This window comes from Carassius auratus, unplaced genomic scaffold, assembly GCF_003368295.1.
Source record: "Carassius auratus strain Wakin unplaced genomic scaffold, ASM336829v1 scaf_tig00012623, whole genome shotgun sequence".
Lineage (NCBI taxonomy): Eukaryota > Metazoa > Chordata > Actinopteri > Cypriniformes > Cyprinidae > Carassius > Carassius auratus.
In genome coordinates, this window is record NW_020524308.1 from 15817 (window position 1) to 42500 (window position 26684).

Consider the following 26684-nt stretch of genomic DNA (forward strand, 5'->3'; position numbering starts at 1 on the left):
AATCTAAGAAAGTAAGTGACATAAAGGTCAAAATCACTGTTTATTGAATTGTTATTCATTCCTGCAAAAAAAATAAAATAAAAAAAATTGAATGCTTTTAAATGAAATAAGTCTCCTTCCCATTATTCGAAACAATTCACGAAACCATCAGTGAAGTACATTATGAATCAAACATTTTCTGTTGATATCTCATCATGCCAAGAAGGAAAGAGATGAATGAATAAATAAATTAATAAATATTACAAAGAAAACAAACAAAAATAGAAGCCAATAAAGTTATTGCTCACAGACTTAACAGATATAAAAAATCACATTAAATTAACTGTAACATTTAAAAGAAGACAGCAGATCACATGAACCATAGATTGTTCATAAAAAACAGAGTCATTGGTTTTAAGACAAGCGAGACACCTGAGAGAGTTTTCAGAAAGAAAAAATGGATAAATGATGGCAGGACATGAAGAATATAATTAAGAAAGGAAAGTGTGCACATCCTGAATTGCTTAAAAATGTATAATTGGAAAAGGGCTGGAGGAAAATATGTTCCAGGTGAAAAGTAAGTTCAGATTCTGAAAAGGTCCACAATGTGCCACCTGCTGGCCAAGTTGTGTTTTTAAGCTATTTTTCACAAATACTTCACAATGCTGTGTTAATATTGATTTTTGAAATTTTATAATATAAAAGGGTCCACGCCCTTTAATAAAATATTAATAATAAATGATTTAGGTGCATTTAGAAGATAAGTGCTTTTTTTTTTGTCTGAAATAATATCTGGCGCATGTAAACTTTAAAATGTTCAGCAACCAAAACATTTTTATATTTACAGAACTATTTTAAAAGAAAAGGAAAAAAGTAGGAAGAGGAAGAGCAAGTGGTAGTGAAAGAGAAAACATTTATTTAAATACATTTTTAGTGGAAAGAGAAATAAAAGGTGAAGTCTAAGTAGAAAAAAGGAAAAGGAAAAAAATCAAGAGGAAGAAGAAGAAAGAGGAAAGGAACATTTACAGAAAAATCTAAAGGAAGAAGAAGAGCAGAAATAAAAAGAGAACTCTTTCTCTTTTTATTTTTCTTCTTCTTCCTTTAAAAAAGTCAGTAAATTTTTTTCCTTAAGAAGAAAAAAGAAGAAGAGTAAAAAAAAGGAAAAGAAAACTGTTTATACAGAAATTTAAAAGGGGGGGGGGGGTAAGGAAGAGTATAGGGGAAAAGGAAGCAGAAGAGGGAGGAGGACAACAAATGTTTTAAACCTTTGAAATGGGCACATGACTTAAAAAAAACAAACATGAAATTGTTATATAAAAATAAATATGAAAAAAGTACACTGATCACACTTCATAAAGAATGACAAACTTTACTTGTTCTAAAGGGGCTCCTCTTCTTCATCTTCCTTGTTCTCCGGGACGGGCTGCAGAGGGGAGAGAGGGATGGGGGGTGGAGGAGAAGAGGGCGGCAGGTTTGGGCTGCTATCAGGACTTCCTTTCTCACTGTCACTACTTCCTGTCCCGTTACTGCTGCCGCTGCGGCTACTGCTTCCTGTTGTCGAGCTACTGATGTTCCTTACAATCACTTCCCGATTCACGCCTTCAATCCATACTTCCATCTCCTCCTTTTCTTCCTTCACTGGGGCCACTGGGTTCGGGGAATGGGCGTGAGGGACCACGGGTTCAGACAAAGGTGAGGAAGGAGCTGTGGTGGAGCCGGGAGAGGATGGAGGGGAGGAGGCTGGAGGTGGCTTCGAAGCTTTACAAATTGTGTCACGGAAACTGGCAAGAGGGGGGCGCAAGCGCACACCACTGCGCGTGGAGCCCTCAATGGCTTTTTGGAGCTGATGCAGAAGAAGAAAGAAGAGTTAAACAATCTAGAAAAGGATCTAGATTCTACTAGCAGTAACAACGCATGGATGGATGGATGGGCTACCTCTTTCAGAGCCACGACTCCCACTAGTTTTCCAGTATTGGTTACATAGGCATGACTGAGGCCCAGTAGAGAGAACAGGGTATGAGTCTGGGGGGAAAAAAAACGTATTTTTGCAGACCTTCAAAAAAAATATTGAAGATATTCTAAATTATTTTAAATATCTAACACCAGTGTTTTCCAAAACTGAAGTTTGTGAGTTAAAGAAAAGTGAATAATTAATAAATGCAACATTAAAATAAATAAATAAATAACTGGACTATAAAAATCCAACAATAACAATAAAAAAAAAATATTTAATATTTTGAAATATTTTCTTTACCTGTGTGCCATGTGACTATTAACAGACACCAGTGAACTGTGAACATGCAAAAGTGTTGTTGAATTATTGAAATATTAACTTAAAATCTCAATATTTTAGGTGAACGTGGTTTGGCTGACAAAAAGTTTATGAATTACTGATTTACACTAATTCAAATTTTGACTGATTGAAAATATTTTTTAATTCATTATTTTAATTAATTATATGAAGGTAATGTTAATATGTACAGTAGAATATATCATATATTAAAATATACACTATTTTGTTAAATTCAAATACTAAAACTAATGAAATTAATAGGTTTAAACCTACAAGTGAATTTAGGGCATCGTAACATAATGTAAAGTATATACATTTATATTTTTTTTGAGATTTGCTAGATTACATTTACCATGTAATCTAATCTAATATTATCTGATATGGATAAATAAAAAGAATCTAATATATGATATATATATCATGAATTAATCACTGTTGCCTTCTCTAGCGCTGATTATACAGTAGGTGAATTGAACGTATTTCATAATTGACGCTTAAACCGATCTGAATCAACACTGAACTGACTTGAGCTGAATAATGACACTATTGTCTTCTGTAGTACTGCTTTACAGATGAAATTGAATTTAATAATTGATGCTTTTTGCAACATTCATACTGTTATTTTCCAGTTTATTACTGTGAATCTTTATTGTATAAAGCACTATAGAAGTGCCTTTACATGCAAGGCATGTCGCTCACCTTATGTAGTGACGTTCTCTCCACCAGCTGGAAGGGGGAGGGGTCTATTCTGATCTGACTGATTTCTAGAGGTTTGTCCATCTCTGTCTCCTCCCAGGCTTTGATCTATATGACCCAATCATAATCAGGTAAGGCTTTGATTCTACGATGCCTTATTTGATTTGAGCAATTCTTCTGCATTTGTAAACTACACAGGAATAACAATATCCAGAATCTACATTAATAAAATTGTCATACTTTAATGTCTAATTGGAATTGTATTTTTTAGAGTATCAGCAATACCTGTTCTGGTGTCATTGTGTCAGTTAAAGGTGGAGGATAAGGCTCCTAGGGTGCAAAATGGCAAGGCAATTCAATTATACATGACATGGTGCATTTGTACCAAGCATTCAAACTCATTAACATTTCAGAGTATTTGCATATTGACACATTTAATGGAATAACTGCACATGTCCTTGAAAAACACTGATGAATATTAATGCACACCATTAGCAATATATTCACTCTTACATTAAAATTTCATACATGCTGAGAGTAATTCATTTAGTGCACTCAAATTCACTTGATGGAACAGACACACACAGGGTTTCACAAGGGACTTATAGACACAAACAGTGTACCTGTGGCTGACCTTCTGTGTGTCGTTTTGAAGAGGATGAAAAAAAGTCACGTAAAATTCTCCCGAAAGACTGGGAAGGACCCTTATCTAGGCAAGAAGAGAAGGAGAAGAAGAAAAAAGTCGGATTAGAGGATGATGAGTATCACTTATGTGCTTGCCTGAGGTTTAAAGAAGACGGCTTGGTTATGTCTGCTGGAGAGTTTCTCACCGGGAGACGTGTGATTGGTGAATGGTTCAGAAGATTTGGATGGAGGCACAGGACCGTTTCTTTCCTCTTGAACTGGTATCGTCTAAACATTCACAGAGAAAAAATACAAATTGTCATTTTGAACACTAATTATTTACTACTTTTTATGAGCACAATAGGCATTCAAGATAGAAACCGTATCATCTTCATTCTCCTCTTCCTCCTCATCAACAAAGGCAAAGGATTCCCAGCTGATTTTGGCACAAGGCACTTGACCTTGTGAGCTCTGTCCTTGTGTTAGGATCCGCCTCTCTGCTGACAGCCACCAATCACAGAGGGCGAGAAGCTCAGACCTCTCAATGCTGCCCAATAGAATCATAGATTCTGTTGAAAATGAAGTGAGTTCAGAAGCCAGTTACATGTGAGTATTAAAATGTTTTCTGACACTCTGTTCTAAAATCAATACTGTTGAGATAGGCCTATAGTTCACCTTGGTAGACTGCATGCAACTAGAAAAATGTCATAATGAGAAGTTCAATTAGATGCAGGGAATTGTCTAGACAGTCTGTGTGAAATTACCTTTTGAGTCGACCAGCGGGAAGGTTTTTAAAGAGGTCGAGTCCAGCAAATGCAGTCCTTGTCTGTATGTTGAGTGGGAAGATAAAAACTTCACTTTCCTCACCATGATGTCCTCCACGAAGATGTTATACTGGCTGCAAGAAAACAAAGAATCTGAAGTAAGGCCACAAACTCAAGGCTTTCTGACAGTTTCAAAAGTTTAATAACTCTAGACTGGTGGTCTCAAGTCTGTTCTGACAAAGAAAATAAAACGCACTGATAGTATAAATGTGCATAGTTAGAACAGAAAAATAGATTTATATACAGTTTGGACACACCTTCTCATTCAAAGAGTTTTCTTTATTTTCATGACTATGAAAATTGTAAAGTCACACTGAAGGCATCAAAACTATGAATTAACACATGTGGAATAATATATGGAATTATATACATAACAAAAAAGTGTGAAACAACTGAAAATATGTCATATTCTAGGTTCTTCAAAGTAGCCACATTTTGCTTTGATTACTGCTTTGCACACTCTTGGCATTCTCTTGATGAGCTTCAAGAGGTAGTCACCTGAAATGGTCTTCCAACAGTCTTGAAGGAGTTCCCCGAGAGATGCTTAGCACTTGTTGGCCCTTTTGTCTTCTGTCTGCGGTCCAGCTCACCCCTAAACCATCTCGATTGGGTTCAGGTCCGGTGACTGTGGAGGCCAGGTCATCTGGCGCAGCACCCCATCACTCTCCTTCTTGGTCAAATAGCCCTTGATCCCTTCAGTGTGACTCTACAATTTTCATAGTCATGAAAATAAAGAAAACTATTTGAATGAGAAGGTGTATCCAAACTTTTGGTCTGTACTATATATATATATATATATATAATTAGGCTACAAAAAATTCTTATGCATTGCAATCCTTTAATTTTTTATATTTTGCATGTTTATGTGCTGCTGTGCATTCCTGTGTTTAATAAGCAGCGTATACTCGCGTTGCGGACCCGCATATACTAAAACGCTCTTTAAATAACAAAGAAAAAACATTGAACCAGACTTTAGAATGGGTTTGATTTGGTCTATGGCGCAGTCTATTTTCAGCTTACCTACACACCTCTTTTTTAGACCAGCACGCCAATGGACACACAAATGAGTGCAAATGCAATGAATGAATGTTAGAATGTTAAGAACTTGGCACAGAGTGTAAGGACATTTTCGATTGCTTCTGTACAATTTTGGTGATGTGTTTGGTCACCACCTGATGTCCAGTTTCAACTCTTGGATCTGAAACAAAACCACTACTACATAACACAAAAGGGTAGATTAAGACACAGAGTGCATCCTTGATAAAGAGGTAATGAATAGCCCAAATCTAATGTGTGTGGAGGGGCTCAGTGTTAGCTGGAAGGGTGCCAAAGCTTCATGTTGCCAGCGCTTGCTGACAAGTGTATTTACTAATAGCTCCCGCTGCTAATGAATCACAAGGACTTTGAGGTGCTGTCAGCATGCAAGGGTGCGGGAACCTGGCTGCGCTTTGAGCCAAGCTGTTTTATCACATACGTGGAGCCACGGCGATGTCTGCACACCTTATGTGGCCGAAGCCCAGCTCAGGGAGATAGGGGAGCTTCTTGACCTGGATGATGGAGTCGTACAGCGATGGCTGCAGACCCTGCGCTACCATGTTGGCCAGGATGACGGCGACCATCATGGGAAGGATGTGAGAGATCTGACCTGTCAGCTCGAAGCAAATCACCGCCGTGGAAACCGTATGAGTGACAGCCCCTGTCAGCGCCGCCGCACCTTAAGAAAAAGAGATAGACCAATAGAGTAACAGGACAGAAAGATGGAGTGCTAAAAGACAGGGTCATGACAGGAGTGACATAATGAATGGAGAGAGTATGGACACATGCAGTGGAAAATTAAGAGAAGAATCAAGAGAAGAAGGGACAGGAACAGGAAGTGACATCATCAGCACAGTAAGAGCAAACATTAGGTAACAGTGGTGGATCGGAAGAGGAGGAAAGGATGACTGACCAATGACAGCGTACCCTCCAGGGATGATGCGGTACAGTATTCCATCAAACAGGATACCGTGAGGAAAGAGAGTAGCCATGATCTCACCCACTAATCGACCGAATGAGGCACCTGTGAGATATTGCAGTGGATATACAAATGATTTTCATCAGATAAAATAAATTCTATGTGCCCGGCTAATTTCTATAAGTTTAATAAGTGAATTTACATATTTTTAATGAGGTCCGAAAGTCTGAGACCTCAAGTGAAAATTATTGTACATTTTATGTGCCTGGCTAATTTCTGTAAATTTAATAAGTGAATTTCATATTTAGAGTGAGATCCAAAAGTCTGAGACCACTATTATTATATATAAATAAATAAAAAATAATAAAATAATTTCTTCATTACAGTTTATTTGCATATTAATATGAGTGAAAATTTACCAAAAAGTACTTTAGTATCCTAAAATTGTGCAGAATCATACATTTTAATCAATATTTCTATAAATTTTTTTGTCATAAAGTTAATTTCTTTGTTCAAAATCTTCAATCAATAATTATTCTTTCCTCTTAGTTTCTTTTGGATCCCATTGTATGTTAAAGAGATCTTTAAATAAATCCAAAAACATCTGTAAATGGCAGCCTACCCAATACAAAGACAGGCATGAAAGCTCCAGACGGGATGGGCATCGTGGTGGAAACTGCAGACATCCAGAACTGTGAGATGAATGATAATGTCTTCACACGATTCCCTTAATTCTAAAATCTTAAAGACTGCTGTCAGCACAACATGTACGGGCCTAACTCAAGAAAAAAATCATTGATCTGTCATTGACCTTCAAACATGACAGACAGAGAGAGATAATAACTGTCCCGATTAAAAGCAGGTTTCATTGAAGCCATGACTTGATAACTAAAGCCAGTGTCAGTGCATGGTACTTACTTAGAGTTTTAAAGTGAAAACGACTTAATTGATGAAAGACAAAGTGAACAAGAGACTGGAATGGACCAACCTTCATGATAAAGAAGAGAATAAGAATGACAAAGATGCTGACATCAGGGTGAAACCACACAGCAGAGCGACCAAGACCAGGAGGGAGCGAGGAACCCCATATTTTAGTCCAGGTGAAGTTATCAAACAGAGAGTTGATGCACTCCCTGGGCATCAGCTGTGGAATAATACAGTCAAATTCACATTTCAGACCCAGTTCAACCAAACATTATTCCAAGACAGACCATAAACATTAAAGCAGTGGTTCTCATCCTTTGTGACTCCAATTCTCACCATTCTCTAAAATAGCTGCTGTAATGACAACGTTTTGTTTTTTAGACTTTTAATCAGTGGACACTCCTAGTTTTACATCAAGTTTCACGATTGTTCTTCAGGGTTCCCAGTCTTTTTAACCAAAGAATTTCCATGACCGTCCCATTTGCTCCAGATTTACTGGATAAGGATTTTTGAAAATATATGTTTGCTCACAGTTTATATCAGATAAAATATTATAACTTGTATTTTTTCTAAAAATGATCAAGGAATTTTAAGATTTGATTCATTTCCATGACTTTTCAAGGTTTAAAATCATACTATTCAGATAAGGCTTCCTCACATATTCACAAACATTGTTTTCCTAGATCAAAGTAGATTGAAAGTATTTTAGGGTTTGCTGAGGTCCCTAGTAGGACCTGGACCTTTGGTTGAGAACCGCTGCATTAGTGGATGATCCTAGAAAGCTGATATAATTTATTTTTTATTTTTTTATAAAAAATAACAAAACTGTAGTATTAATTGTTAGCAGATTTTTCTAATCTGACCTCTCCAGCCATGAACTGCCCAAAGCCTGGAGGGAATGTCAGTGTCGTAATGACTAAGGTCACAACAGCAGGGAAAATCAGCCGGCTGAGAAAGAAAATGTGACATATTTGAAACGTTTTATTTTTCCTGCATCCTAATTTTAAAGATCACAGAAAAATAACTCTCAAGCGAGTACTGCATACTTCTGTAATAATGCTAAAGATAATATTAAAGCTCATGTTGTCTGTGTTAATATCTCTTACTGATTTGTAAGGAATCGTGTGAGAATGTTAGGTCTTCTCATGAACAGGACAACTTGGCGGTTCAGGTAAACGAATAAAGCTCCCAGGAACCCACAAGAAATGCTGTGGAAAGAAAACAAAGAAGAACAAATCACATAATTCCACTGATCCAAATACAGAAATCACATTCATGTTTTCACTGTGGCCCTCTCAGTTTTAGAATAAGAAGACAAGAAGATTGCTGTAATTGTTTGTGATCAACGTGAACACAATTATGGAACATGATAGAATAACTTCATCAAAATGTGTTAGTGAAACATGACGTTCCAACAAATCAAATGTAAAGCCAACATCTGGTCTCTCTGGTTAAGTTAAAATGCTGTGTGCTCAGGTCTGCGAGTGTGTCGAGGGTTACATTATGGCACACACACAGCTTCAGGACTGTGCCCTCACCACGAACGGCACGCTCTCGCCCCACGCTCTCACCCAATAATGGCAAACGCCGGGAGCTCCTGCAGGTCGAAAGGAAAATCCATGCGGAAGTTGGTGCGGAAGAGAGCAGTGATGGTGACTGAAACAACAGATATGGAAAAGAAAAAAATCATTTGACATCTCAGTGCTTTCAAGACCTTCACTCAGGAATATGATTTAGTATCTCACCTGCATCCTTATTAAACACAGACAGCACTCTGAAAATAAAAGCACTGAATGTGGCAGCAAAGTAACCCCTCCAGTAGTTTCTCACAGCAAAATAGGTTGATGTCACTTCAATGCTGAACAAAACACCTGGATAAACATAAGAAGCATTTAGAAGGGGGTTCTGTCATGTACGGCAGGGATTTTCATTCTGATGATAGAATATGAAGACTTGAAGTAAACTTGTATGCTGTGAAATATTTTAACAATTAAAATGCACTGTTTTATATTTTAATCTGACTACACTATTGTTAGATTTATAAATAAAACAATGTTTGACATTTTACTTATTAAGATTTATCAAGCATTTTACTTATTAAGGATAATCTGAAATGACAAGGAAAATGCCATTTTTGCACACACTTTACCTCCAAGAGGGGTTCCAAAACAGCACCCGACCCCCACAGCACAGCCCACTGTGAGGATGTCTGTATAACAATATGGGCTCTACTGACACAAAGACAAAAAGAGTGAAGCAGACACCGTTGAGGGTACAGGTGAGGAGAGATGGGAAATAATTCTTGGTAATATAAATTCTTTGGATGATATATCAGTGCTGTCCTCGAAAATAATGTATAATTCAAAACACTGTCCTGTCCCTGTATGATAAATGAGCATTCAGCATTTTATGAATGGAGATGCATTGCAGGATCTTCATGCACTTCTGCTTACCTGATAGACTCCAGAGAAGAAAGACATGAACTTGCTGAGCACAGCTGCACAGATACTGGCTATGTGAACAAAGGGACCCTAATGCATAAATATAGCACAGATGAAAGGTAAGCATCAGATGGGGTTAAGACAAGGTTAGGTGACTCTACCAAATCATAGTGCATGTTGTATAATATAAAATGGAAAAATAAGGCCACTATGTATGTTAAATGAGAGTGCAAAATCAAATGTGTCTCACCTCTTTGCCCACCGGCAAACCGCTGCCCAGACCAGCAGTGAGCCCCACCACCTTTGCAATAAATGCCTTGAGTGTCAGATACTCCTTCAGCACAACGCCTCTGAGTATGGTTTTCAGCTCTGGAATACCAGAGCCTGAGGGAAAATAAGAGTCAGAAGAGGAAAGAAAAAAGACACAACTATCAAATGGCTTGGTAAAAAGAAGGAGTGAATCACGGAAAAAATCAATGGGAAAAGTCTGCATACAGAGATAAATGTGATAAAGGATATTTTACAATACACAGACAAGACAGCGGAAACCGATTATACTGCAATCTGAGTCATTGCTTTTCATGTAGCCTGTACTGAGCTTTTTCTGAAAGTTTGGTTTTGGATTTTAAATGACATTTGTTGCATTTTAGCTCTCGGTTTTGTTTTGACAGCATTTCTCATTTTTAACAGTAAGAATGTAGACTTGAATTTTGGAAATTTCAAAGTTTAGAAAACTTTGTTATGAGTGGAGAAATTGACAAATAAAGCATAGAAAAAAAGGAACTGAAGAAACTGATTAAATAACCATAACCCTCTGAAAAAACAAATATTTTTTAAAAGTTTTATACAATGAAAGTAGTCCTGCATTAAGTACCATAGGTTGGGAATAAATGGTGTGTATGGTCAGAGACAGGACTTTGGTATGGTGTAGTTAAAATGACTGCAGTGTTTTAACCAGCAGGTGGCATTGTTGAGTAGAAACAGTGTGTAGAAATTACAGTAGTTAAAGAAAGCGTTTACGTGGCTGGTATATTAACTGTAAGTGGCACAGAATACAGAATGTACTTTTAAGTGACAGACACAGAGTATGTAGACATCAGACATCAGGGAAGCCCCCAAAATTAATTGACCAAGAACCTTATATCAGTAAAGAACTGAGTATGACTTTCAAACACAGCCATTGTGAGATGTGCCAAATAATATAAAGCATAGAAGTAAAAAAAAAAATCTAAACAGTGAAGCTACACACCAATGGCCTGAGGAGCTACCAGGTGGCAGAACAGGGAGGCAAACAGGATAAGCACCATGGGATAGAAGACCCAGATCAGGTACTGCAGCGGGATATTTCCCCTCAACTCCCCATAAAACCACTTATATCCTGAGAGACATGGAGAAGGACAGAAGTGATGGAGCACATGAAGTAGAGAAAGAGAAAGACGGCAAATAAGACAAAAGTTTTAGAAATGAAAATTGGGAAAAACATGGAAAGGTGGTAAAAGAATATGAGGAAATAACAGCCAAAATAAAACAGGTTTTCAATCTCATTCACAATCTCCTTCTGTGGTACCCTTATACATATATATAGCATTTTATTTTAACTTTCTCTCTTGAGAAGATATGTTTTATGTAGTATTAATTCACAAAGCTGAAGTGAGAGCATTGCGTTTTTGCTTTAATTTGTGAAACCCCTGAAGCTGTGCCGCACGTAAGGAATTCTGGGTAGCGTAGTACCTTGCAGACTCTTGGCACTAGCATAATCCATGGTCCAGCTAACTAATGCCATTGTAATACCCAGCAACACTAGAAAGATCCAGTCTTCTCCCAATTTAGAGATGAGGAACTTCTGTACTCGAGCCACACAGTCTGGGAAAACATCGCAATCCCTATCAGATTTCAACATTTCACACATAGTTTGTATCGGCTTTTGCAAGGCGTATTATTATTGACCTCTGCACTTGGAGTAGGATCGGCGTTTCTTGAATGAGGATGTGTGGCCCTGCTCCTCCTCATGTCTGTCATGAGTGCTGCTTACGTCCAGCTCCCGATGGTGGTGGCTGTGCTGGCGACTTCGGCTGTGACTGCGCCCATGGTGACTGGGATGGTGGTGATGTTCATGTTTTTTCCTCTGTCTCTCCATCAGAAGGCGAGTGGCCTCTCTCCGCTGGGACCCACCAGGGTGCTCTCTGTACTCTCCATATAGCTGATCACAGAAGAAAATCACATGTTTTGTTACTCAAGAGATCAGTAGATAAATAGCTGACACATTTCTCTGAAGCAATTTACATGTACAACACACCTGGATCAACCTAAAGTCCATTACAGTGGTATCTCATAAACACCTGGCAAGGTTTGAACCTACAAGCTTACAAGCTTCTTATATTATACATTTTAAGTAATTATATTTAAAATATAATATAATATAATATAATATAATATATATATATGCACATTTTATTATTCATTAAGATTCAATAAATCTTTGTTTTCGTTTGTCAGAAGTTATTCAGATGAATAATGTTAAAATATAAGTCATCTTAGTAATTTTGTTTGAAAACAATAAAAAAATATTGTTGTTGCTTTTAATATTCCTCACTGGTGTGATCACATAACAAATTGTCATAGACACTTATTTAAAAAAAGTAAAATATCACCCTCATTTAAAAAAAAAAATTATGCACCCGAGAGGTGACAGAGGAGAGGGAGTCCAAAAATAGAGGAATATCTTCTCGACATGCTTTGAGTATACCACTGGCGGAAGAGCAGTATCAATTTAGATTTATAACTGTCCGGATACGACCCAGACATTTGGAAAATACATTCCTAGTGTCATCATTCCCACTACTTTCTCCAACACACACACACACACACACACACACACACACACACACACACACAGTATGACCTCAAACACAAAGCTTTTCTTACTTTAAATGAAACTGATATTTGACAATTAAACCTACAAATCTCATGAATTGCTCTACAAACAATTTGTCACAATTCCTAATGACAGGGATAGTAAATAGGATTGGAACATGATGTAGGCTGAGCCAGTATGTCTGCGAGCGTAACCCTAGTGCCATGACCCTGAATTATTTATTTACAAGAATTTAACCTGCGGTTGAGAGTATGAAACAAGAAATGTTGTGGGTAGTACACAGTCATTTTAATGCAACCAAACAGTTTATTTGCTGACTTCAGCAAATCCACATCTTTCCAAATGCTAAATATTATACTGCTGATGAATGAATCTCATTTTAGAAATGTAATGAAGTAAACAATGAAAATTACTGTAGATGCAGGAGATGCAAACAATACTTCAGTTATGTAACTTGAGACTAACATGATCCAATATGTTTTTAAAAAATTAAATAAAGGAGATTTTCATGCTTGACAAGCCTAAATAAACTGAAAATGGAAAGTTTTCTGACCCAAATATTACCACTATTATTGTATTATTTTGTAAACATAACACATGAAACATCAAATGTAAAAGAAAATGAAACAAATTCATTAACTTCATCAATTTGTTTAGCATCAGACTGTCAAAAGTAGATGATGTGTTTATCATGCATCTCTCTTCCTCATAACACATCTCACTTTCATCCCGTACATCTATCCAGTTACTTTCACCCGTTCCCACAGTACATGTAATCCCTTGCTTTCTCCATATTTCACCCCCTCCTCTCTTCTCATTTCATCCCAGTCTGCTTCTACACCTAAAGTCTTCTACACCCCCCACAGACCCCCTCCGTCAGCCATAGATTGGAACTACCCCCTTTCTACCCAGGGCCAGTAATACTAGCCGCTAAGCTAATAATAGCTTTGGTGTGACCCAGTGTTCACAGCCACACTTCCCTACACACCTCTGTGTGGAGCTTTCTATCTTCCAATTTGTTCATCCGTCTTCCAAGGACTCCCAAGGAAAGTTGGAAACTTATAATCAGGCGACACTGCCATGCTAACAAGCTCGAGACAGCTAACAACAAATATGGTGCTAAGGCAAGATGTGTAGTTTACACATGCAAGTACATTGAGCACAATCAAGATTTTGTCATTTAAATAAAAAAAAATACTAAGATAACAACTAAATAAGTAATTCCAATCAGAAAAGGCTAATGTGCTCAAACTAAAGTGCCCTGAAAGAGTTTTTGATGGTATGCTGCTGTGCTTTATGTCATGTTGATGGCTGTATGGGAAGGGTATTGAGGCGATTGTCATGGTGTTGTCATGTGATGTTATGTAATCTTATATGTAATTCTGTTGAAGGTTTTTTAAAATAGATGTTCTTCCCATGCTGGGATGACCACACTTGTCACCATATCCCAATATGCTTGGCCTTTCTGTTAAGGGTCTTTCATTCGCTAGCTTTGCTAAATGTACACTTTGTTTAAAGTAGTAAAGTAAAAATATATTAAATTATAATAAAATCAATAAATAAATACAATTAATGACATCATATGTGAATTGCACAGTGTTTGTTACTACTGAAAATGAAGCTGAAATAAAATAACATCTTAATAAATATTAGATAAAAACGTAAAAACGTGAAATGCTGCTAACTGTAATGAAAAAAAAATTAATAAGAAAATGACTAAAAATAAAATTAAAGCTAAATAGAATAAAAACAAACATAAAGCGCATAATGAAATGACTAAAACTTAAACTAAAAATAAATGAAAAACTGAAAATATAAAAATAAATGCTAATTCAAAATATTAATAAATTCTAAATACAAAACAAACAAACAAACAAAAAGTACATGAGACAAATATCTGAAATTCAGGTTGACAACATAACTGCATTATCAAAAGATCCAACCAATAACATCTAGAAGTCACCAATTTGTGATGTTGGTTGCTAGTAGTTATTTCTATTTCTAATTCTAACTACAAGACTGATAAAACTCATTATCGCTGCATGGAATATCTGCTCATTTGCACAAAGCTGCACTCCTAGAAATCAAGAGATCAAACAAAAATGAATGAATTTAAGTTATTTTGTTGCTGTAAATCACTGTAAGAGTGGAATTATCTCTATTATTTGATCCATAACCCAAAATACTGTACGCTTATTGACTGAACACACGTTTTCTCTTGCTTATTCAGTCAGTCTTATGCTGTTCAATAAATCACAGTGACATGACTCACAAAACATGACCTCAACTGATTGCATAAGAAAGCAATTTTTATATTACACTAACCAAAGATGTATCACCACCATCTCAAACTCATTCATCTCCTCTTCAGTCAAAGCAGCAATCACAGCAGACAATCAATCACACCAGATGCTCCGGAGCTTAAGGGACCACACTGATGGTCTGTCATGACAGGCTGAGATTAAGGAAGACATTTATAATCTATCATTAGGTTTCCACTTAACGTACCATTCAAACGTTTGGGGTCAGCAAGGATGCATTTAACTGATTAAAAGAGATCGTGAAGACCTTCATATAGGGTTTTCACAAAAATATTAAGCAGCATAACTCTTTTCAACATTGATAATAAAAAGAAATGGTTTTTCATCATCAAATCAGTGACTTTTGAAGGATCATTTGACACTGAATACTGGAAGTAGAATGAAGAATGCTGCTGAAAATACATCTTTCCATCACAGGAATAAAATGCATTTTAAAATACATTAAAATAGAAAACAGTTATTTGAAACTGTAATAATATTTCAAAGTATTACTGTTTTTACTATAATTTTGATCTAATAAATGCAGCCTTGGATTGAATCAAAAACCATTAAAAAAATAAAATAAAAAATCTTACAGAATGCAAAATTTTTTACATTATGGATTTTGGATGACAATGTATATTTGGGTGATTCTTCAATTAGTCTTTTGATTTTAAATCTTAGAAAATTATACATCTTCTAAGTGTACTATATGTTTACATTATTTTTAGCAAGTATCCTGAAAATGCTTGTTCAGTTTCTCAACCTTTTAGTTGTTGTTAGAAAAAGTGTAAAATACACTTTCTGTGATTTGCAGAACATTCTCAAAGCAAATTAAGAAAAAGTGATTAAAAATATTTTATATATATTTATTAAATTATTATAGTCTATACTTTAAAACTAGAATGATTATGAAAGAACACATTTAGCTTTTTGCATGGTCATTCTAATTGAAGGATCACTCATTTTTAATCAACTGCTTTTAAAGTCACAGTACGGGCTGGGTTTTGACTTAAAAAAAATTGCAGTGCAAACTTATTCAAATAAACAAAACTAGTTTTACTAACAGATTCTTCAGGAGTCTATATACTTAAAGGAGAGATGGAGATAAAGGGAGAGAAAATGACTAACTCCTGTTGCACTTTCCCAAAAGTTCTGCAGTTCAGCACTTAACACAGCGACTCAGTCCATACAGATAGAAATATATAAGTAAGGCAAAGATCGTGAAACATCTTTGAGAGCATATGATTTCAAACAACAGAAGAACAGCAATTCTGTCTAAAGAGTAACCAGAAAGAGCAGAAAAAAGGGCGAGGGACAGAGAGAGAGAGCAGGAGAGAGACAGTGACTGACCACGGTCTGCTGGTATCTCAGAGCCTTCCTTTGCGATGCATCTGCGGCCATTGAAACACTGTCACTGACCCAAAAATAAACCGCCTGTCTGTCTTAGCATTCCCACCCTGGGGTGGCCCGGACTGAGGGAGAGAGACTTGCACGTTCTCTCGCTCGTTCTCTCTTTCCTGGCTTTACACATGCACACAGCCTTCTCTCTCTCTCTTTCACACATCTTCTCATGTGGAGCAGCACAGCAGTCCAGTTGCCTGACTAAGCTCCATGAGTGTCTGTTATGTGTACGTGTCTGTGCATGGGACACATCTGTTTATGCATGTTTGTGAGAGGTTGTGAGTTACAAAGAGACCGTAGATGCCGAACTAAACCCATCTAGCCCTTAATTAGCAGAGCCGGTTTGTTTAATAGTGGCCAATCCTGTCGCCCCTGGCAACAAACTAAAACTCTGGTCACCTGTTCACTTGGAAAGGGGCACAGTGAGGGTCTGAGCAGACGAGGGAACTCCCCGTCCTCCATGAAACATGATGAGGGCAGCAAAGGGAGGACCAGATCAGCCAGTGCCATCTCTGATTCAGCCTTTTTAATCGGTAATAATCAACAGAAGGCTAAACAATACACTTAATGACACACAGAGACAGCTTAAGATGACATAAGATGAGAAGAATGTAACATTTTTGTAGAATTGCTAGACTCTAATTGTTTTGCCACAGACTTCAAACTATGTCTTCATTTGTGTGATTAGCATGTAACGTTTTTTGAAACATTACACATTCATATTGTGCACAATTGCTTTGAAGATATGTTTTTAAATATGCTTACATTATACAATATTCCGCTCTAAAGTATTTATGATATTTTTATATTGTATATTATGAAATTTAACGTTACATCACTTGCTCACCAAGGGGTCCGGAGCTTAAGGGACCTCAGTGGGTACCATCAGAGACCAAACAGTTGCTAAAAACATCATAGTCAAATTTAATTAAAATTTAGTTTACTTTTTTATTTTTTTATTTACAAAGGATGCATTAGATTGAAACCAAGTAAAAGTAAATACACGTATAATGTTGCCAAAGTTTTCAATTTAAAATAAATGCGAATTACAGATTTTTTTTTTCCGTCGCATACACTTATTGATTATATAGAGAATATATAACCAGCAGTGAAATGTGACTGAGTATGCCAGATAATTTTCCACTTTTTAAAGAATCCAGAAAACCAAATATTAAGTAACACAACTGTTTTTAACATTGATAATAAAAAAAAAACATGTTTCTTTAGCTCCAGATCAGCATATTAGAATTATATTTGAAGCATCATGTACAATTTTGCCAGTTATGTCGTCTCAATATGTTACCAAAACTATGGCAGCACATGATGCAAAAAATTAATTGTGTCTCTATTTTTTATTTTTGCAGAGGTACTTTTTTATGAAGTCGAACTGATTGTCCTTTCGGTGCTGTTCCTCCTGGCTTTTGGTCACGCTGATCATTTTGTTTGTGCTCAAATGCTCCCATAAGCCATCACATCTTGATGAACACCACAGAAATGAAAAAGACGACACACAACACCATCACAACACACACAGGCACCGTAACAGCAACAGATGGCACCTGCAAGGCATTGACGGTAGCTGTGGCATCTGACTTTGTTCCACACTGAATAGCCTACTCAAGTCGCTTGTTGTTTGTTGTGTTTATATAAAGGTCTTCTGGTTCATGCATGATAGAAATGTTTATTTATAATCCTTCCTGACCATGCTTGATCGCTATGTTTATTTAAAGGGTTTCCCTTTATGAATGATCGCAATGTTTATTAATAGATTATCTTGTTCATTAATTATCAAAGCGTTTGTTGAAGGTCTTTCTCACAGGTTATGCTGAAAGAACATTCATAGGATTCTTGTAACTTCTTAATCTTTTAATTTACTTTGCAACAACAGCTCCAGCAGATCTGAACCCAATGGAACATGAGATTATTCCCATGACAGCCTGACCTCACCATGACATGCAGAATTCAAGCCCTGCAGTACCTCAGCAAACCACTGAGAGGCATCCGGGCCTCTTTCAGCAACACAACTGCCTTGCAAAGAGCGGTCATTCACAGCCAGACAGTCGTTTTATGAGTGCTTAAAGGTAAGGTTGGATAAGTGTTATTTTATTATTTTTTACTATTAATATTATTTTTGTTTGATTTTAATAATATTAATATGTCATTTTTTTTTTTTTTACAATTTTGATTTAGCTCTTATTTTTATATGTTGAATTTTCATTTGAAGTTTAATGTTACTTTTTAATAATTACTTGTTTATATATATATATATATATATATATATATATATATATATATATATATATATATATACACACACACACACACACACACACACATACAAATATATTTCTATTTAGCTTTATTTCATTTCAGTTTGAGTCATTTTAGTACTTCTTTTATTGCATTTAATTGCCAAAACAACATTTCTCATTTTTAAATTTCATCTAATATTTCTATGTTTGATTATAGAATTTGGGGTATTAAGCTGTAGGAAAAATCATTTCCATCAATCTTCAGGTATTCTGTCCGATCTTTCCTTCTTTCTTAATGTAGTCAAGTTAATCTCGTATAAAACCTTGTCCTCATGAAGCACACGGAGAACTTGAGAATAAAACCTTTTACAGTGCATTTTATTATTGGTCAGTGGTAGAATTCTGCCTCACCTGTTGTTAAAGCTCAGGGTTTGCAACCAGGAGGTTGCAGGTTTGATTCCCGAAAGGATGAGCTACAAAATCCACTATTGTGGTCAGCAAGTGAGATGATAAATAGAACGATATAATGATAGAATGACAGAACGCTAGAACAATAGATAGATAGATAGATAGATAGAACAACCTATAGACAGAACAATCGATAGATAGATGATAGATATATACATAGATAGATAGATGATAGATAGATGATATATATATATATATATATATATATATATATAGATAGATAGATAGATAGATAGATAGATATCTAGATAGATAGAAGTAAAACAATCTTACTTTCTTATACTTATCCCCCCATACAGAATCAGCCAGAGAGCTGGCAGAGAGCGCCTGTCTTTTCTGGGGTTTTCACACTTCCTCTCAGAGTTGGGACCACATAAGTCGCTGCCCAAACTGCTGGGGGTGGTGACTGCGCAGATACCCTTGATGATTGCGGTGGAGGAGCTGGAACATCGAGACCTGTGGAGGTGGAGACAGGTACATGAGAAATGCTTCATTTTCAATCTTGCAAGGGTGAAAGCGGATGTTGTGTCCAGGACGTTTGAAAAGTTATTATCCTGTTTTTTAGTTTACATAACATCAATTTGCAACTTTGCTAATAAAAGGTAAGTGGGTGAGGAATATTCTCGACCTAGCAATTATTGTTTTGGACAAAAATGACAGAGATCCTTCTTGAGTATAATAGAATTATTTCTGAATGATTGTGCATGTGACGATGAAGACTATTGAGGCTGAAAATTCAGCTTTGCCATCACAGGAATAAATGTGAACTATAAATCTCAAAACTCCAGTTCTTCTAGATAAATATGACATGACTCGCAACTCTCACATTGATCAGTTACTGCTGAGATCACCGGAGAGTGGACGACACACAGGTTGTGTCCTTCCTGATGATCTCTAATGAAATGATTTGTAATTGTTTAAAAGTCAAACTACTAGTTTAAACCTCACCTTTGTTTTGACTGACTGTAAATCTCTTTCACAGGACCACACAGGTCAGGAGGCACCGTGTGACATGACTGAAAGACGAATCTTTACCATGGGTACTCAGATTGGATCTGCACTGGTTAGAGAACAAATCAGCTTGCTAAATATATACAATCATATTGAGAAGTCAAAGCTTGGCAATAAATAATTTTTATAAGCCACACCAGGCATGCACATACTGGCAAACTTCATAAATTACCAAGCCTTTTACTTTGTTTGACTCTGGCATGCATTAATCATGACCAGTCATGAGCACTTAACTGAAGCATTTCTAATTTATAATGCACAATAAATACTTTGTTACACCCAAGATCACATTCTCGTTCCTACACAACCTGTTCTGAAATCATAGGAGTATCTGCATAGTAAGAACTACATCTATGGCAATGTCAAAGCTCGAAGCGTCCTGGTTGGTCGGGACCTGTCGGTCAAGCTGTGGGCTTCGAGTCTGGCATATCGCAGAAAAACAAGTACAGGCTCTATAGAATATGTGGCAGATACGGAAATTAGAAAGTGGCAACCCCCAGAATCATTAGCACGGCAGCCTCATGTGAGTTTAATGTAATATTTATATTTTCAGTCAATGTTTTTGTAACCACAGATCTTCACACTGTATTTATTTATGTTTATTCCTCTATAAATGTCCTTTGGTATTTTGCTCTATGAGATGGTGACATAATGTGAGTGTGTCTGTCATCCAGTCTTATAAAACTCTCTAGTAAAGCTACAGCTGCAAGGTTGTAGTACGGCTCCATTTGAATGGGAAAAAATTATAATCATCAAATTATGAAGTTCTTTGGAATCTCAGGAGAGCCCCCCCCCCCCCCTTTCCAACATCATAGCCAGTGAACTTCTGCAGCATTTACAGAGAGTGAACACAATAAAGAGACCACCCAACTGCTCTAATACAAGCAAATATGCTAATACAACAGCAAATATGCTTATCTAAAAAAAAGCAGGCATATGTTCTAAACTGTAAAACAATTAGTCAACAATGAATCTATTATGACTTGTTTTTTTCACTAGATACTCTATTATCAAATCCTGCTGTCAATGGAAACCAATGGATCGAATCTCATTGGCTGAGCTGATCAGAAAGCTCCAATCAAAAGAGAGAAGTGCCAATGATCAGGCAGTGCTGCGAGTGTCTGAGCCGTTTGACATGGAGAAATACATGTGGGAAGCGGGCTATGGGTAATCACTCAACTATGCTGTGCTCTAATGGTCCCTTTATGTGTCAGTACTCATCTCATCAAAAGAGCTGGACACTAGCTATGAATAAATGAACAGTCAAGGTTTGAGATGAGCCCTTTAAAATGATTACAGAAAGCCACTGGTTTAAGACAGTGGCATCACTATAGAATTTACAGAAGAGAAACATTATCTTATCAGGCATGTACTATTATTCAGGACTTTAAATTATGGCTAAAGGCTAAAAGCTCAATTGTAACACAAATGAGAAAGAGGGGATGTTATGTAAAATATGCAACAGTGAAAGATTATGTTATACATATGCAGAAAAATGTAAGAGCAAAGCAATGTAAACGTATAAAACACACACGAACAGACCGTGTCTAGCAATAGTACAGGTAGTGCGATTTAATTTATAATTATATTTATTTACGTTGGAACATATCATACAATTATTTTCATTGGTACTCGTCTAATTCAAATAAGACTTATTATTATTTATTCTAAAAATAATACAACTTTACACAGTGCCACTCATGATTTTGATACACATCCAGGAAAAGCCACAATAAAATATACAAATGTCCAAATATCAACACTTCTCTTTAGCAGTCACTCTCCTTTTAAACTGCAATGGAATCAATTACACCATTCAACACAGACACATGAACTTAAGTTATTTACAGGGTGATGCTCTTCTAACTGTACAGGAAGCAAGTAACTATGAGTTGTACATTATGCACAGTAAAGGTACATTATGTGAAAGGATTGAACAGTTTATAAGATGTTTGTGTTTGCTAGTGTTAGAAGAGGGCTGGCTCATCGTGGTGCTGCTCTTGACCACTCGAATACAAACCAAAGTGCACTACTGCAAGAGGAATGTTGTCTTTCTTGGTCTTTTTTGGAGTTGCTCTCCGTGCAACATATACATGATCACAAGACATCAGAATGGGGAAAAAGCAGTTCTTTATATTATCCCTGGCTTACAAATGTGCTTATTAATAAATACATTTCCCATTCAATATCTAGTCAAAAATAGAAACATCTAAGCAATAGCAGCATAAAGCGTCAAGTTGACTTACATGATAGGAATTATTGGTAAAGATTCTCTAATAGAAGTAAAAAATACATGAATAAACAAATAAATACTATATGTGTTCTCTATGCAAGGGATTCAAAACTAAGAGTCTTATTTATGTATTATAAACACATTTACTCAAATCAAACGAGACATCTCTCACTTGTCAAACCTCAAAAGTGAGTCAGTGCAGCACACATGTGATCCTGGAATACTAAATCACCAAGCACAGGTAATTCAGTAGCAGGATTTATAGTTACAATCTTTATCACGTCATTTGCTAAAAATCGTTATTTGAAATGTGAACTTGTCTAGTTATTGAAACACAATTATTTAACTATAGTTACAATTACAGTTGTTGAGTACAATTCATTGAACACTGGTCGGTTATTTTTTCTTTAGATGTATTATTTTTTTGCAGTAAACTAGCGATTTTATTCTTGGCATAAGCTTTACTAGCTAAGCACTTTCAGTAAATCTAAATATTTTTCAATGAATCTTCTAATTAAATATGTTTCAACTATTTTTGATAAATGGTAGTAGTGATCTCAAGTACTAAAAAAACGTATACATCTCAATATACACTACTTTTTATACAAAATGAACATCAGTGCCAAAACCTTGATTATGATGATCGCCAACTATCATTCAAGGGGAAAACACTTTGGTTTTTATTTGTTTTCTAAAAGATTTGACAATTGAAAAAGGCGAGAAATAGGAAGGCCAAATGTAAAAATTCCCTTTTTCTGTTTGATCTGACATAGGAATTAATGACATAATGTTTGATAAATCACATTAAAACTGCACTAAAATGCACAAACAGGAGTAAATGAGCAATAAATAGATAAACATCTCTAGAACATGAATGAATATTGCCCCGAACCAAAATAAAGCTCATGGACTATGAGCTCTCGTATACTTTCAAAATATAACTAGGTGATCTGAGACTTTCCCCTGCGGTTCCCTTCTTAATCTGTTTGCTCTAAAGAATATTTTTCAGTAAATAAATAGTATTATATTTCTATCTTCAGTAGTACGTCATGGCTCTAATCATATTAAGCTATATAGTTACACCATTTCTTAGATGGTGGATTTAGATTTCTCCTCTTTACCAGAATCCATCAGTGGCTGGGTAACTGAGCTAGGCTTTTTAGCATCTGCCACAGTTTGCTCAGATGAGCTTGCTCCCTGTCCCGAGGAAGATTTGGGAGCTTCCACCAATGGGATCTTTTCTTTGACCGGAGAGAGTGAAAGTGTGACCCTGCCGGGCTCCTCCAAGGAGGTGGCAGTCGGAGGCGGAGCCCCACTAAAACCACGGGCGATGTCATCAAAAGTTCGCCCTTTGGTCTCCGGAACTTTGAAGTATGTAAAGATGAAGAAGAAGATGAGGAGGATCGTGAATATAATGAAGACATAAGGCCCGCACAGCTCCTAGAATTCACAAATGAGAAAAAAAAAAGTTCATTTTGACATTGGGCACACATTTGATCACAAAATATGAGATAAAAATGTATTATATTAGGAAAATTATTAAAAAAAAATAATTTAAAGTTCAAATTCAAGTTCATAGGTCAGTGATTTAAAAAACATTTATAAATGTTTAATTGAAAAGCTGGTGCTCCGTACAGAATAGTGACAGATTTACTCTAAAAACAATATTGATTTTTAAGTGGTTAAAGTAATGGCAACTGATTCAATAAATGAATCTAAATTAAATTCCTACCTCCAATTCTTTAATTTAGGGAAATGGATTTCAACAAGGAGAGGAATACAAAAATGTATAATAAAATAAGACCACGATAAACAGTTAGTCATGAGATAAAATATAATTATAATAAAATAAAAATAATGATAAAAATACTATAATAAAAAATATATTTTAATGGGTTAGATAAAAATTATTAGAAATTCAAGTGTAAAGTTGTTATTATATATATATATATATATATATATATATATATATATATATATATATATATATAATTGAAAAGGTGGCTCTCCATATAAAATATTAATCATTTTACTTTAAAAGGAAATACAGTAGTTGCAATTGGATTAAAAAGTTAATCTAAATGAAGCTCATACCTCCAGTTTAGGGAAACTGATTCCCACAAGAAAGTTGGCTGTCCAGTTGGAGCATCCTGCAACAGCCATGGCGGCAGGACGTGGCCCCTGAGAGAACAGTTCAGCCACTATGAACCAGGGAATGGGTCCAGGGCCCATCTCAAACATGGCCACAAAGGCAAAAATTGCAGCAATGCTAAGGTAGCGAACAGCCTCGATTTCCTTCTGCTCAGGGACAACGGTAAGAAAATACAGTTATTAGACTAACATTCCCCATGATGGTCGGATATTTACAGTGATTATTTTAAATCTTCAGTAAAATGAAAACAGACAGCAGGACCCACCAATAAGAGAGCAATGGTCATGACCAATGCACTGATGGCCATTCCACCCAAACCAATAAGGTGCAAAGTTCTTCTTCCCGCCCTCTCCACCAAAAAGAGCTTATAGAAAAGGATAAAATGGAATTATTGTGTCAAACTCATCACATCACTCATCAACACTTTTTCTCACATGGTTTAATGATTAAATACTTACAGATACTACAGTAAAGACAGTGTTGACTATTCCGGCTCCAATGGTGGCATAAATGGGCTGAGTCACTCCAGCTGACTTAAAAATACCAGTTGAGTAATAAAAAACCTTTGAAAAAAGAAAGTCACACAAAGGAAAGTCAAAATGGTTAACTAAAGAATGCAATATGAATGTAAAACAGGAACACCATTGTATATTATACATTTGACAGTCCAAAAAAACAATGAGTAAGAAATGAGATGTTCAGCACATTACAATTTAAGACAATGCAATGTGCTTTGGTCACACAGTCAGTGCAGTAATACATTCAAATTTTTACAGCATCCATAAAGTATGCATATTATAAACAATACACATACTGTTTTACATTTAAAATGACAAGCATAGTGCATGATGGGTAATGTATGTCACTCACAGCGTTGATGCCAGAGAGCTGCTGGGACAGGTGCAGCATGACAGCGATGAGCAGAGGCTGGCGGTAAGCAGCGATGCGGAAGAGCTCTGGGATGGTCACCTTCTTCTCCATGGCCATTTTTGCGCTCTCCTCTTTCATCTCCTGCATGTCCTTCCCCACATCCTCATAACCACGGAGACGCACCAGCGCTGAGGGACATAATTAAGGTTTGGTGACATGCAGTAGACCAAAAACACAATACAGCAATATATATATATATTGAATGAGTTATTATCTAATAATCTGCTTCTTAGGAGTTATTTAGTAAAATCATTACTTTTGAGGATGAATGTCTCAGAAAATGGAATGAGATAATAATGTTTACACTAAATAAACACATTCTGTAACATTTGCAAAAATGTCTTTTTATATAAACAATATTATGCATGTAGTTTAAAATGATATCACATCTTTATCTGGCTTAAAGTGAAAGTGTACAATTTCTCCAATGCCTAGCATGACTAAACAGAATTGCAAAATCTGTTTGTTCAGGAAACAGGTTTGCAACTGATAGTCTCACTCAAAGGCAGTTTTGCTGTGTTGGGTGGTCAAGATGCTCAAACAGAACAACATTTTGAAAGTGGAGTTTTAAAAAAGCATTTTACAGCTAGCTGGCATCTATTACACATTTATGTGTGTAATAATCTGGTGTAAAATTATTTATCAAGCTCCAGTAAATGAAAAGCGGTATATGTTATTTAATAAAGGGCTCCTGTTCAAACAGATGTTTTAGCTCATTTTGTCATCAGCACACATAATTACATAATTAGTGTTAAGGGGAAACATAAGGTAAAGTGCATTTGGCACAATTTCATTGGCACTCAGAAGAACCTTATTCACAAAATAAAAAAATGTTTAGGAGTGGCAGCAAATTTGAATTTTTTCTCTTTTCTGACCAATGTAATCTCTCGATATTTTCTTCCTTTTTTGTAAACAAATCATGGATTTTTTCATTTTCTATTGAAACAAAAAGCAATGCAAAAAATGCATTTGCTGTTGTTTGCTTTCATCAGCCTAAGCTGTTCAGTGAAGTATGGCTGCAGTTCAGTGGAGATAAAGCTAATTTGTGATCTCTCTCTTACCTTTGCGGGCCTGTTCTTCCTCATTGAGGTTAATGAGCAGGTATCGAGGGCTCTCGGGACAGAACGGAAGCAGTATACATTGCAGGATGGCAGGTAGCACGGTTAGAGAAAGAAGTACAGGCCAGAGCTTATATGAACCCAGTAGATACTCCAAACCAAAAATCTAGATGGAAAAGGACATGAATTTAACTTTAACAAACTTTAACATTTACAAATATCAAATCAAAACGGATTAGGTTATAATGGGACAAATTAGACTAGCA

General features: G+C 36.1%; 2 protein-coding genes and 1 pseudogene across 2 annotated transcripts in view; 1 reads left to right on the plus strand and 2 right to left on the minus strand.

Moving 5' to 3' along the window:
* Positions 1–1182: 1182 nt before the first annotated feature.
* On the minus strand, positions 1183–16385 carry LOC113073641 (chloride channel protein 1-like). Its single transcript, XM_026246462.1, has 23 exons — positions 16264–16385; positions 11683–11935; positions 11467–11598; positions 10985–11113; positions 9986–10119; positions 9748–9825; positions 9444–9522; positions 9040–9165; positions 8866–8950; positions 8401–8502; positions 8158–8242; positions 7359–7514; positions 6993–7062; positions 6365–6475; positions 5917–6130; positions 4357–4490; positions 3974–4161; positions 3799–3880; positions 3592–3677; positions 3254–3298; positions 2972–3076; positions 1915–2001; positions 1183–1822 (listed from the first exon to the last, which is right to left on the minus strand). Exons 1-23 carry the CDS (start codon positions 16312–16314, stop codon positions 1358–1360), a joined length of 2997 nt encoding a protein of 998 aa, XP_026102247.1. The 5' UTR covers positions 16315–16385; the 3' UTR covers positions 1183–1357.
* A 389-nt stretch (positions 16386–16774) lies between these two features.
* LOC113073643 (tyrosine-protein kinase STYK1-like) lies at positions 16775–21240 on the plus strand (annotated as a pseudogene).
* A 362-nt stretch (positions 21241–21602) lies between these two features.
* The window catches only part of LOC113073642 (solute carrier family 2, facilitated glucose transporter member 3-like), an 18182-nt gene continuing 13100 nt past the window's right edge, over positions 21603–26684 (minus strand). The window contains exons 6-11 of the mRNA XM_026246463.1: positions 26422–26584; positions 25301–25488; positions 24889–24993; positions 24696–24794; positions 24373–24576; positions 21603–23718 (exon numbers count right to left, since the gene is read on the minus strand). Of these exons, the coding sequence (XP_026102248.1) occupies positions 23368–23718; positions 24373–24576; positions 24696–24794; positions 24889–24993; positions 25301–25488; positions 26422–26584 (1110 nt within the window). The 3' untranslated portion in view covers positions 21603–23367. The remainder of the gene's footprint in view (positions 23719–24372; positions 24577–24695; positions 24795–24888; positions 24994–25300; positions 25489–26421; positions 26585–26684) is intronic.

Bases quoted from the DNA above. Each gene is read 5' to 3' on its own strand.
- LOC113073641 (XM_026246462.1), bottom strand. From the start codon at position 16,314: ATGGCCGCAGATGCATCGCAAAGGAAGGCTCTGAGATACCAGCAGACC. The intron at 4,162-4,356 runs GTAATTTCACAC...CATTTTCAACAG, and splicing joins CCCGCTGGTCGACTCAAAAG to AATCTATGATTCTATTGGGC. The intron at 3,678-3,798 runs GTGAGAAACTCT...CTTCTTGCCTAG, and splicing joins CACCAATCACACGTCTCCCG to ATAAGGGTCCTTCCCAGTCT.